The sequence below is a fragment of the Nematolebias whitei genome, chromosome 5 (genome assembly GCF_014905685.2).
Source record: "Nematolebias whitei isolate Nwh7 chromosome 5, NemWhi1, whole genome shotgun sequence".
Taxonomy (NCBI): Eukaryota; Metazoa; Chordata; class Actinopteri; order Cyprinodontiformes; family Rivulidae; genus Nematolebias; species Nematolebias whitei.
Window position 1 is genome coordinate 21,836,312 of NC_056502.1, and position 13,706 is coordinate 21,850,017.

The following is a 13,706-nucleotide window of genomic DNA, read 5'->3' on the forward strand; positions in this document are numbered from 1 at the left end:
AATAGCCTACCTGTAGGGAACTTTTTTCATTTACTATTTTGTGGCACAAGATAAACATCTACTTATTTTAAAAAATTTATTTTGACAACAGGAAGACATTTATTAGCAGGTTGATCAAACATGCAAAACTATATTTTGTTAGTTTTGTTCCTTTAAGCCAATCATGGCAGGCAGTGATTGAGGGCATTGGTTGTTGCTAAGCAACGGAATGCTAACCACTCCCACATCAGGGCAGCTCGTGCCAGATACAAACTGAATAAGTTAATTTACCTACACTTTGCTCCGAAGCTGCGACAAACACTTTGTTTTTCTTCTTCTTTTTTTTTTTTTTGTTAAGGGAGGTGACAGGACGCTTGTCATGTTCGTATATTTCAGATATGTCGAACAAAGAAAGTGTTCAATCTTTTCTTGAGGACGTGAGTGTGAAGTTTGTCGTGGACAAGGTGCGCGAGCTGTTGCAGCTGCCGAGTCACACCTGGGAGAAGAGTGCTGCAGGTGAAGACTTTCAACAGCTTCTGAGAGTCTTCTTGGAGAAGGAGACAGTTTTGTTTTTCTCCTCGTCAAAAGAACATGGTCTGATTGCTTCTCATGAGGTGAGGTAAAACGGTTATTTAAAAACGTTAGCTTTTTGGAACTGAACTAACTCACAACCGGTTTTTTTTTTTCTTCTTCTTTAATGTACACAGGTCCCCGCTGTTGCTGAAAACAGGCACATATATGTTTTTAAGAAGAGAAAAGTTCATATTCATTCGGAGAACTACAAGAATATACTGCTTTTTGGCCTTCTGTCCTCACCACCACAGCTACAGCTATCACACATAACTGAGCAGGTGATTGATCTTTTGTTATTAATTTAAAACTGTATATGTTTACTTTTGATTGGCGACTAGATTGCGGTTACACGTTTTATGTTGGGGTCAGTCAGGCCTCCCCTTCCCATCTCCAGCTGTCTAAAATGCTGCAGCTCGGCTCTTAACAGGAACTTGTAGGTTTGAGCATATTTCACCAGTTTTGTCCTCCCTTCACTGGCTCCCAGTACATATCAGAATAGATTTTAAAATTCTCCTGTTGACCTTTAAGTGCCTAAATGGCCTTGGACCCTCACATCTCTCTGACCTACTTCAATCATATGTTCCTTCTCGGGCACTGACCAGCTGCTTTTGGTTGTAGCATAAACCAGGCTGAAGCTCAGAGGAGATCGGGCTTTTTCAGGCAGGTTCCTAAACTCTGGAGTAATCTGCCCCCCAACATTAGACGGGCCACTTCACTTCCTGTTTTTCAAATTTCTTCTTAAAACACGCCTGTTTTCTCTGGCTTTTAACACAGTGTGATTTGATTTAGTATTTCATTGTTTTGTTTTTATGTTTTTCTTTTGATACTTTTAATTGATTTTTTTTTTCTCTTTAAATTACCACCATTTATTTTATTTTATTTTTTTAATTGTGGACAGCACTATGGCGCAACTGGTAGAGCTGCTGTCTCTCTGCGAGCAAGTTCAAATCCCGGTCTGGGGGCCTTTCTGGGTGGAGTTTGCATGTTCTCTCTATGCATGGGTTTTCTCCGGGTACTCCGGTTTCCTCCCACAGACCAAAAACATGCATGTTAGGCTGATTGGTAACTCTAACTTGTCCCTAGGTGTGAGTGAGAGAATGAATGGTGGTTTGTTTCATTTGTCTCTATGTGTCCCTGTGATGGACTGGAGACCTGTCCAGGGTGTCCTCCACTTCTCGCACAGTGATGATTGGACATGGGCACCAGTGACCCCCGTGACCCAAAAAGGAAGAAGCCTGCAAAAGATGATGGATGGATGGATGGATGGATGGATGGATGGATGGATGGACTTTTTTGTAGCTATGCACCTGTAACCCGCATTTAGTCTGACTTTTATTTTGGCGGGCCCACTTCCTGTATTGCCCCAACTCTCTAACTTATTATTTTTAAAGCTGTGGGTCACAGTTCACTTCCTCCTCCTTCTCCACTGTGGCTGTGGTGCGCTCCAGTGGGCGTCTCCCAAACAAATCACTGCACTTCTTCAGATCTGCATATTGCAAACTCAAATACATGGTGAGCCTGTTACTTGTAGCAACATTGTTCATGTTTAAAACAACCATGTGATTGCTCATTGAAGTGTTGTTTTATCAGCATTACCAGAAACAAAAGTTAGAGAGTTGGGGCAACACATGAAGTGGGCCCGCCAAAATAAAAGTCAGACTACATGCGGGCTACACACCTTTCTAATGGCTTCTGTGTTTCTTTAGGTATGTGTCCCACTGCTGACAAATGACAAAAATCATCACATGTGGACAAAGTTGATGTCTGAAGAAGTTGCTCATCATGCTGAAAGCATTTGCAGTAAGACTTTAGTTGTACAAGGACAGATTTTAGGGAGAACTATCCTCCCTATCCCAACCACCACTGACTGGATGGAGAAATCATACATGTTTAAAATGTAAGAAAACATACACAGATTCCACAATTTATTTTATAGTTTATTTTAGATAACTTTACTGTTTCTTTAAGGCATAAAATCTATGACCGGGCACTGGTCTATGCCATAGAGTCCCAGGTTATCAACTGGTCCAGTCTGATCCAGAAAATTTTAAAGGAGGACTCATCAGACCTATTCAGGACAGGCTGTAATCCAGGGCCCAGTGCAGAGCTAACATTTTGGGCTTCTAGAAAATGCAATCTAGAAAGTATTTACCATCAGGTAAGGGTCACTGATTTTTACTAAAATAAAAGCTGATTCACGTCACGCCTGAATGTTTTTAACTTTATAGCTTCAGAGTCCCATTGTTGAAATGATGGAGAATATACTGGAGGTGGTGGACAGCAGCTATCATCCCACAGTCAAGATTCTGATTGGAAATGTGTCTAATGGTAAGGGTGGCTAATTTTTTATTTTATTTAAATTATTGTAGAAGTTTGTATCTTGACAAATAGTTGAAGCATATGGTGGTGACAAAATTTGATCTCATTCCTATTGATTTAACTTGTTTTCATTCTGTCCAAAACAAATAAAATAGCACTTAAAGAAGCCAAAGACATTGACCTTTACCTGCAGCCACTGAATGCACAACTGGCTCAAGTAGAAACAGAAGGATTTCTTCATATGGAAAAATACACCCCCCCACTTTTTCACACCGTATTTCTTATTTGGACCAATTGCCTGCATTATCAAAGGCCGGAACGCATTGTGGTGCTACTACAAGAGCTCTGCAATCTGATCATTGAACAGGTATAAATCCTCTTGACAAGCCTATAACTCAGTTTCCAGTTGTTGACTGTGTGAATAAAAGAACTTTGTTTCTTGTAGGCTTCTGCATACCTGTCTGCAGATCTGCTACTTAGAGAGGATCAAGAGGAAATTCTTCAAATGGTAAAGAAGGTACTCAAAGTTCTGAACTGTTTCAAAGAGAGTTATCAAACCCAGAAGGAGCGGCTGGCCAACCAAGAGAATCACACACCCTGGGATTTCCCTGCTGCCGTGATTTTTTCCCATTTTAGTCCATTTTTTAATCGTATGCTACAGCTTGAGGTGAGATCATAGAAAAAAGTATATCAGACACCAGAGTTTATTTATTCCAATTGGTATTATTTTATAATCTGAATTTCTTTTTTTGTTAGAACTTCTTGGAAGTTATGTTGAGCTTTCAAAGAATGGAAAAACTGGAGTTTGGTGGGCTCAAAGGAAGGCTGTACAACGAGCAAGTTGCCAGAATGTACAAGGATCTCAGAAACCACTGCCATGCACTGAAACACAGTGACTCTAACCCACTTGACTTCAGCTCTCAGGTGAGACTAAGCATTTCTCTGGGATCTACCGAGCTGCTTATGATGTGGCCAAACATATTACTTTGATATGCACAGATTTACACCATATTAAATACTTTAATGTTACTTTTGTTCAAAGCATTTTGAAGACGAGTATAAAGCTTTCAAAAAAAGAGCTGAAGACTTGGAATGCAGTTTTGCCAACCTGCTTTGTTTGGCTTTTAAAGACTGCACAGGACTGGAATCAGCCTTGAATGTAAGTAAAACTAACTGTTATCAAACTGTTATTGAACACAGTGCTTGTTCAGGAAAGTAAAAATAAAGACCTTTAAACATCAAAGTTCATGCTCAATGATCAGGTAAAAAAATCCAACAAAATTAAGTCAGGTCCTCTGGACTGTTTCTTTGTGTTGAAACATTTCGTCTTTCATCCAAAGGACTTTATCAGTACGAGGAGCCACAACAAACTCGGTACCATAATTGCACACTCACATAGTGGACCAACCAGTTTGATGGTGATAAGATGGTTTCTGGAATCTGCCTTCTCCCCTGTCAACTCCATTGAAGCAGCCATGGCCAATGTGGTTCAAAACACCAAAGTTTTGATCACTATCAAACTGATTGGCCCACTATGAGAGTGTGCTACTTATGGGACTGACTTTGTTGGGGCTCCTATGACTGATGAAGTCCTTTGGATGAAAGACAAAACGTTTCAACAAAAAGAAACGTCCAGAGGACGTGACAACTTTGTTGAAAGACCTTTAAAGTAATATTTTCTTTTTTTTCCCCAGATGTTAACTATTGTTGGACCATTCCTGGAGAAAAGACCTATCAGACAGATCTTCAGTCCTTGTTTTCTTCTGCTTGAGCATCATTTCAGAGAAGAGCTGGAGAATTGTAAATGTCTGTTTAAATCTCAGCTCAACCAGGTATTTTTCTATGAAGTTGTAAATTGGAAGTGTACCTAATTTCCACAATGGATGTTGTTAGCTTTTGTTTTGATTTTTAGATGGAGAGTGGCCTGACAAAGAACATGCCACGCATATCTGGAGCTCTAAAATGGGCAAAAATGCTGAGAGAACGCATTCAAATACCTTTTGAGAAGATCAAATTATTGTTGGACGTGTGAGTAAAAATACATTAGTTAGTTGTTACAAATGATACCTTAAGAAAAATATTTATAGACTAATATTCACAATAGTTTAGTACGATCTTTGAAATTCCTTTTAGGTCTATAGAAGGAGTGAAGATGGAGAATGTGTACCAAATGTACATGGAGATGCTGAGTCTTCTAAATCAGTATGAAAAGAGGATTTATTTTGACTGGTGTGATGGTTTGGAGCAGACCTGCTTGATCAACCTGAGCCAACCTCTCATTTCAAGAAATTCCTCTTCTGGCCTGATTTCAGTCAATTTTAATCCAAAGGTATTCGATACAGTGTCCAAAAAACGTTTTCTATTATGCACTGTATGTAAAAACATGTTCATCATATAGTCTCAAGTTTTTTTTTTTAATATAAGACTTATATTAGTTAAGCTGGTTTGGCCAAAAAAAAAATTTAATTTAAAAAAATGTAGGTACAAACTTACATGGTAAAGATGTGCATTTATGGTCACTTACTGAGTCAAGTTATACCTGTTGTAGTGTTTTTAAATCATACTGCCATTAATTTTGATAATTTCATACCATGTTGGCACAGAGAAAAGCTATCCAGAATGATTTGTTTCTTTTCTCAGCTCACTGAAATCTTAAAAGATGTGAAATATCTTTACGCTGTCAATCAGATCAACATACCTGCAACAGCCATAGCAGTTTTTGAGAAGCGTGACATGTTCACAAAGGTAAAAATACACATTCGGAATATTCCACTTGAATAAATAAAAAAAATATACTTATTATTTGTGCAAGAATTAACGTGATTTTTCATGTAATTGTACTTTTCCTTTAAGTACACGAGCAGTTTGCATCTGTTAGTGCAATGGTACAACAATGTAAAGAGCATGTTAGAGGTGGAACTTCCACTCATCAAGTCTGAGCTGCAGACCATAGACCTGCTGCTGGTGAAAGCAGAAACCAGTTTAACATGGCAGGATCAGGACTGTTGGGGCTTCATCGAAACCACAAAGGATTGTGTTAAAGACCTTGCTCAGCAAGTCAGTAAAGCCAAGGAAAACTGTGATGCCATTCAGTCGGTGATGAAGAGGTGGAGCAAAAATGTCATGTTCTGCAGAAAGGACAAGAAAGGCTCGCTCATACAGCTGGATGACAGAGCAGACTACATCAAGAAGATGTACAGCTCCATGAAGAAGGACGGAGACTTCATACATCAGCTGCTGGAGGTGTGTACGGCTGAATATATTTTATATTTTACTGCACGCTGTATGTGAACAGTAAAATCAGAACGGTTGTGTCACATCATCCAACTGATTTTACATTGAAACGTTACATTAAACGGATTTTTGTTGAATTAAATTGCATCTTATTTTAGCTTTTGGTTAGGTCTTTTAATGGAATGGTAAAAACATCTATCAGAATATAACCACACATGAGATTAATCGTTATGGAAATAAACATTGGTTAATGTTTTTTTTTAGTTCTATGGGCCTTTTCAAGAATTAGAAGATTTTGATGCATTTGCCATTATGTGTTAAAGCATCTATTGTTAAACATATATTTATACAAATATGGATTAATAAAGGCAGCCAGAACTTTGCAAATATTTTATGTTTATGTTCAAAAATTTTCAGGAAAACATGGTTCTTTTTCATGCTGACCCTGCTTCAGAGGAGTGGCAGTCCTACCTGGAATATGTGGATGAAGTAGTGGTGGAGGGGCTCTTCGGTTACATCAGTCACTCCCTTCAATTCTTTTTGGACAGCATGGACGTCAGGTCCAGCCAAGCTCCTCTGTTTGAGGCTCGGTTGATGCTGAATGCCTCGCGGTTGACCTTTCATCCTTTTATGGATCGAGATGTGGGAGATGGTCTCTATGCGCTGGTAGAGGGACTGATTGAAGACATTTTTAAAACTACAGTGAATATCAAAAGAGTGGCTGCTCACCTCAGCACAGACAGCTATCAGGTACTTTACATTAAAAATTAACAAAGGTTTTCTTATTCAGTAGTTAACAATTTACTATCAAGTCTCGCATTTCCTGTTTTTGCAAACGATTACATTGGATTTCTTTCAAATCAAGTGTTTGATAAAGAAGTCATTTTCCAGAGAGCATGGAAATTAAAAAAAAATAAAAGTTTGCTGTATAGACATACATTATATACATTACAAGATAAAAAGCCTAAATGTTGCAAACTTTTATTTAGACGTAAAAAACAGTCTCATCCTAATGGTCACTAAACCATGTCAGGATTATTGCAGTCCATTAATAGTTAACTTATCCTTGTTGAAGCAAAAAATACTTGATATTAGCTAAACAGATTATGTCTGTGATAATAATTTAAAAACTTTAAATTAATTTAAAATTATACATTTTGTTACCATATCAAACTATTTTGCTCACTAACATTTTGAACTCGACTCCATTTCCAGACAATTAGTCTTCTAAAATTAAAAATATTATCCTATTAAAATGCATATGCGATACTTGACAACTCTTTATCCAACAATGTTCAGTCAGATCTGGACGGTTAGTTTTTTTGTTTGTTTGTTTGCTGAGACGTTTCGGCCTTCATCCAAAGGACTTCAGAAGCCACCAAACAAAACTGATTCCCACAAATGGCAGACTCCATAGTGGGAAAAAAAAAAACAGTTTGCTGGTGCTAGGATGGCCTCTGGGGCCAATCATCTCCTCCAGGGACTGCTCTCTCCCCCGTCAACTCCTCTGAGACAGTCATGCCAAAGTGGTTCAAAACGCCAAAGTCCATGCTCAATGATCGAGGTATAAAATCCATTGATGTTCAGTCAGGTCATCTGGACGGTTTCTTTTTTTGTTTCGTTTGCTGAGACGTTTCATTCTTCATCCAAAGGACTTCCTTAAAAGTCCCCAGAGGCCATCTAAGCATGAACATTGTTGGATTTTATACCTGGATTACTGTGCATGAACTTTGGTGTTTTCAATGTCATTATGTTTAAAAGTTTGAATAAAACTAAATTTTGATGTCGGAAACCAGTCCGATAGTAGTAGAGGCACATGGTTACTGTTACTACAGCACTCTTCCATTTATTCAGTTGAATTCAATTCAGTTCAGTTTATTTATATAGCACCAAGTCACAACAGAAGTCATCTCAGGGCACTGAACAGAAACATTCATATATAGAAAAAGTAAGTTAATAACATTATTTATCTTAAGTTGCGAGCCAAGGACACAAAGTGTTTTAGATTAACAAGAGGAGTCTCTTACTGCTTTCGACTGCCCAACAATCTGCAGTTTTTGTTGTCTAATTCCTTTTCTCAAGATGTGCTTATTTTGTGATTTGTTACATTACTTTGACAGGATGTGATGGATGGTGTCCAAGACTTGTCAAACATGAGACAAGAAATAATGAATAGAGTAGACAACATCCTGAAAGCATTGAACAACTACCAAAGGAAGTTTGATTGCTACACCCATCTATGGGAAGATGACAGAGCAGAGTATCTCCAGCAGTTTCTTAGATATGGACGTGGATTTACAACTGAGGAGCTGGAAGCTAAAAGAACAGACCTTCTTCCTGAAAATCCCCCTACAATCAATACCTTCAAGGAACAGGTAAGAAGTTGTTTTCAAACTGATGATGGATGACCGTTTAATACGTGGCAGGGATTATTTTTTATTGTATCATGTTGTTTTGATTTCTCAGATTGATTATTATGAGAACCTGCATGCTGAAGTTTCCCAGCTGGAAAACTTTCAGGTTTTTGATGGATGGCTTCAGGTGGATATTAAATTCTTCAAAGCTAGCCTTCTTAACACGATAAAAAAGTGGAGCTGGCTTTTCAAAGAGCACCTTTTCACCTATGTGACTAACAGGTAAAAAAAAACCAACTATGCACAGTCTTGTATTTCACCCCAACTGTTGGATGAGTTGGTCTCACTGCACACGCTGTCACTCAGTCTGGATGAGCTGCAGACGTTTCTCCAAGTGACTGCAGAGGGACTGAACAATCCTGTTGGTAAAGGCGACCACCAAGGTCTAGTGGAAATCATGAGCCACCTGCTAGCTGTCAGAGACAGACAAAGCATCACCGACAAGATGTTTGAGCTTCATGGAGAGACGATTGTTCTTCTAGAACACTATGGTGTGACAATACCAGAGCAGTTTTACTCTCAAATGGAGGTGAGGAGATGTTTTTCTGCACTTCTAATATATACACTAAAGCACATAATATTTAAACATGCAGTTGTTATTAAAAATATACTTACAGGCGATACTTTAAATTAGTATTGCACATATCCTGGTTTTAACTAACCTAAATAAATTTTGCAGGAGCTTCCGGAGAAATGGAATAAAGTAAAAAAACTGGCTTTAAAAGTAAGACAAGAGGTTGCACCCATGCAAAGTGCGGAAGTGATGGTTTTGCGACAACAGTGCATGGATATTGAGGTGACGAACAACAATAAACCAATGGGAATATAAGGCTTTACTTAAAAGGTCATTTAAATCTAAAGCAAAACATGCATGTTTGATTTGAAATGTATGACTTTACACTCATGCATATCAATAAAAATGTACCTTTCAAGTAAAAGCAAAGAGCAACGTGGCACCAAATTTAAGCATATAGTAAAAAAGAATTGTGTGTTGAGTCATTGAGAAATACTAAAAGTTTTTCTTTTATTTTTCAGATAAAACAAACAAAATTCAGGGAGCTCTTCAAAGCAACAGCACCCTTCAGTTACAATGCAGTGAATCCCTATGCTTGTCTGGATAAAGTAAGAATCTAAGCACTGCTTCATGATACAATAAACATTTTATACTGCAGAATATATTTTATGCAAATGCATTTTGTTTTTAGTGTGAAAAAGCTATTCAAGAAATGGAACAAGAGGTATCAGAGCTCAAAGAGTCCACAAATCTGTTTGATGTAGCTATTCCTGACTACAAAGACATCAAGTGCTGCAGACGAGAAATTGATGTCCTTAAAGAGCTGTGGGACATTGTGGTATATGTCCAGGCAAGTAGCTTAATTTATAATCTGAAATTTGAAGAAACTGAAATACAACTGAAAGCCTCAACACCTCACTATACTAACCTTGTGCCTAAATGATTTGAAGTTTTTCTTCTTTTGGATGATTTCTTTGAATATTTGAAGACCTTCTTGTCTCAGATTTGTCCCAATAAAGGACCTTCATTCTCTTGACTCCTGTTTATGTGTCTTTATCTACACAGAGAACTGTTGAAAACTGGACAGTGACCAAATGGAGGCAGGTAAACACAGACCAGATGGATGCAGAATTAAGGAGCTTTGCCAAAGTGAGGCTACCGCCAGTGCTACATCACACCAGCTTTTCTCACCTGCTGTTTTGCTGTCATGCACCATCACCATTTGTAACAGATGTCCCTAATAACTAGTTCTGCTCACCTGCCTTCTGTTTGTGTAGGACATACGGAAGCTTGACAAAGACGCTCGCATGTGGGATGTGTATACTGCATTTGATCTTTATGTGAAGAACTTGCTGACGTCACTGCGGGCTGTTAGTCAACTGCAGAATCTGGCCATACGCGAGCGACACTGGGTGCAGCTAAGTAGAACAACACAGGTGCATAAATGCACACAGCAGACCACAATAGATACCACAGACTTGTTTAAGTTTTTTTTTTTTTTTTTCATTAAACAGATGGACTTTTCTGTGACAGACAACACCACCTTGGGGGACCTTTTGGCTTTAAATCTTCATTTATTTGAAGAGGAAGTTCGCACTGTAGTGGATTATGCCGTAAAAGAAATGGCTATAGAGAAGGTTTTTGTCGCTTAAAAATAAAAGCATCATTCGTAAACATGTAACAGTTTGAGTAAATTTCACATTGCTGAACATACAACAACAAACACTATAATCTGCTATATTTTTATTTTAATTACCTAACATACAGTTTTTATATATTGCAAGTGAAAAAAGTAAACTAAAGAAATTGCATTTCCTGCGAAAATGCAGTGTGAATACTTATTCTACAAGAACTTGCTGAAAAACAGCTGAAAACAGCTAAAAAGAACATGCAGCTGAAATGGAGGAATGAGCCTAATTTAGCAGAAAAAAGCAGAAAGAACACATATTTGCTGAAATAGTTTTAAATAAGCACCAATGAGTACAAAAGTTTGAAAATTAGCTAAAAAGCTTAAATTTGTAAAATACAACAGCTGAAAAGTAGTTGAAAAAGCAGAAAGAAGCTTAAATTATCAGAAAGATTTGGAAAGAGCTTAAATGAGCTCAAAAACTGTAGTTGGCTGAAAAAAGGCTAAAATTTGTATAAAACAACTAAATAGTAGCTAAAATAGTGGAAAAAGTTGAAACCAGCAGAAAAATGCTGAAAGGAGCATAACAAGCTGAAATTAGTATTAAAAATTAGGTTGAAAGTAGCAGAAATTACCATGAAAAACTTGAATTTATATGAAAACAGCTAAAATTATCTAAAAATGATGATAAAGGTAGCTGAAAAGGTAGAAAAAGCTTAAAATATCAGGGAAAAAAAAACCCCAGAAAGAACATGTTTGCCCAGTTAGACTGAAAGCTGCAGAAATGAGCACAGAACAGTGGAAGTTATCTGAAAAAAGCTGAAATTACCCGTAGCAAGAAAAACAGCCGAAAAGTAGCTGAAAAAGCATGAATGCTTATGAATGCTTCACAAGCATTCACACAATAATGGAAACAGGGACTAAACCCAGGAATAGGTATTATTATTGTTCTCATCATTATTATTATTATTATTTATTTTTAATTACAATTTTGTTAATATAGTGCCTCTCTATTTGTTCCAGGTTGTAACTGAAATAAGTCAAACATGGGCTTCAATGGAGCTTTCATATGAAGAACACTACCAGAGCTTTGTGCCACTGCTTAAATGTGATGAGGTGCTTATTGAAACCCTTGAGGATCATCAGGTAAATACCTGATTTACTACCTAAACTTTGCTTATGGTCTCACAGAGAAGAAGAATGCATAATGGCTGTAAAATACAAGAATTTGTCCTTAAGATTGTTTGTCTGGTTGAAGGACAGATAGTTAAATGGTTAGATGAGAACGCAGGAAGGTGGTCCTGTTTTTATGTCTACTAGCACAGTTGAGAGTAAAGCGATCCCTACTGAGCGATTGAATTTATAGCTGCTTGGAAACTCGGGACATTGTTGCTCCGTGGTGCTCTTTGAACACGCACACCAGATGTGTGGGAGGGTTACAGCCTGCAATTAGAAGTCTTGCCACTTTAGTAGCTCCATCTTTGTTGAAATGGTTGGGTTGCCATGCTGATGAGGTGGAATGTGTTTTGAAATAAAACTGATATATGTAGTGATGTCACATTGTCAATATATCACACCCTCCTGGCAAGAAGTTGGGTGGTAGTGTGGTGTGCTTGAGTTTTACAGCAACCCAAGTCCTTTAGTTTATCAGCTATAACGTCTCGGCCTCTTTGTCCTCCAGATTCAGCTCCAGAGTGTCTTTCAGAGCAAACACGTAGATCACTTTCTGCTGCAAGCAGTGGAGCTACAAAACCAGCTGACTGTAGCAGACTCTGTGCTGGTGGTTTGGATGGAGGTCCAAAGGTCATGGGTTGACCTCGAAAGCATCTTCAAAGGCTTTGACGATATTCACCAACAACTTCCTGCAGATACACAACGATTCCAAGCAGTAGATGCTGAATTTCAGGTGTTTAAATGCATACCAATGATTTAGGTGTTATAGGCTGTTTTGAAAATTTGTAACTTGAGGTTTTTTGTTTGTTTGTTTGTTTGTTTGTGCAGGAGCTGATGTTGAATAGTGCCAAGACTAAAAATACTATTGAGGCCACTAACAAACCAAAACTACTTAACAAGTTAGAGGACTTGCAAAAAAGGTTCATGTTTATTTTAAATCGCAAATTTTTTTTCTAAATTGATCTGCTGATTGTTTATGTGCTTGTTTACTGACAGGCTGGCCTTATGTGAAAAAGCTCTTACCGAATACTTGGAGACAAAGAGAATCGCTTTTCCGCGATTTTACTTTATATCATCCACAGACTTGTTGGACATCCTCTCTAAATGGAATCGTCCAAGGGAGGTAATGTTACGGAGAGTTTAACGTCAGTTCTATTTCATCCCTCCTGACCGCCAGAGGGCGGTGCTGAAAGCACTGAATGTTCCCTTCGCGCATGCGCTGATTCGAGTAATAATACCAACAGAGTCACAGGTGTGACACGGATGACCAATCAGAGGCTATATAGCCCGACGTCATCCGCTGCTCTGCTCCTATTTTCTTCTCGCGCGCGGTTCAATTCAGGGCTTCAGCCCTTTGGACCTTTTCTGAACTTTTTACCGTCGTCGGAAGCCCGACTGCCCGTCTGCGGGAGTAGCGTGTTCGCCCTCCTAGGGCTGCGACGGTTTAACCCTGTTCAAAGGTATTTCTGCTGTTTCGTTGGGAACTACGGCTGTTTCCGCCTCTCCCAACTTACAGCGTCTGACTACTATGTGTGTGATTCAACACCGGTGAGTAGTTTTCCTTATATTTCGCCGTTGGTTAGCGGTAGCGTTCGCTCCGCTCACGCTTGTTAGGAGACCTCCAACCGCGTGGTCGGCTGGACTGTGCTCCGACGTTGTTTATGACTACTATGTGTGTGATTTAACACTGGTAAGTAGTGGTTTTTTGCTTATATTTTGCTATTTGGTTAACGGTAGCGTTCGCTCCGCTCTTGTTTACTGGAGGCCTCCAACCGCGTGGTCGGTTGGACCGTGCTCCGAAGTTTGTTTATTTGGTGAAGGCGAGTGTTCTCACCCCCTCTCCCAATTGTCCTCTTACCAGCTGAGCTAGTGG

At 38.6% G+C, this 13,706-nt stretch overlaps 1 protein-coding gene across 1 annotated transcript in view; it reads left to right on the forward strand.

The window, feature by feature from the left end:
- Positions 1-377: 377 nt before the first annotated feature.
- LOC119409456 (dynein heavy chain 11, axonemal) overlaps positions 378-13,706 on the forward strand; it is a 59,416-nt gene continuing 46,087 nt past the window's right edge. Inside the window, exons 1-28 of the mRNA XM_037676347.1 lie at positions 378-593; positions 687-830; positions 2,259-2,440; positions 2,521-2,710; positions 2,781-2,880; positions 3,027-3,238; positions 3,317-3,538; positions 3,628-3,795; positions 3,914-4,030; positions 4,566-4,703; positions 4,784-4,899; positions 5,005-5,200; positions 5,512-5,616; positions 5,725-6,114; positions 6,523-6,855; positions 8,226-8,480; positions 8,572-8,741; positions 8,826-9,048; positions 9,199-9,315; positions 9,555-9,641; positions 9,725-9,883; positions 10,099-10,182; positions 10,311-10,469; positions 10,548-10,670; positions 11,684-11,806; positions 12,342-12,566; positions 12,662-12,753; positions 12,830-12,956. Of these exons, the coding sequence (XP_037532275.1) occupies positions 378-593; positions 687-830; positions 2,259-2,440; positions 2,521-2,710; positions 2,781-2,880; positions 3,027-3,238; positions 3,317-3,538; positions 3,628-3,795; positions 3,914-4,030; positions 4,566-4,703; positions 4,784-4,899; positions 5,005-5,200; positions 5,512-5,616; positions 5,725-6,114; positions 6,523-6,855; positions 8,226-8,480; positions 8,572-8,741; positions 8,826-9,048; positions 9,199-9,315; positions 9,555-9,641; positions 9,725-9,883; positions 10,099-10,182; positions 10,311-10,469; positions 10,548-10,670; positions 11,684-11,806; positions 12,342-12,566; positions 12,662-12,753; positions 12,830-12,956 (4,773 nt within the window). The remainder of the gene's footprint in view (positions 594-686; positions 831-2,258; positions 2,441-2,520; positions 2,711-2,780; positions 2,881-3,026; positions 3,239-3,316; positions 3,539-3,627; positions 3,796-3,913; positions 4,031-4,565; positions 4,704-4,783; positions 4,900-5,004; positions 5,201-5,511; positions 5,617-5,724; positions 6,115-6,522; positions 6,856-8,225; positions 8,481-8,571; positions 8,742-8,825; positions 9,049-9,198; positions 9,316-9,554; positions 9,642-9,724; positions 9,884-10,098; positions 10,183-10,310; positions 10,470-10,547; positions 10,671-11,683; positions 11,807-12,341; positions 12,567-12,661; positions 12,754-12,829; positions 12,957-13,706) is intronic.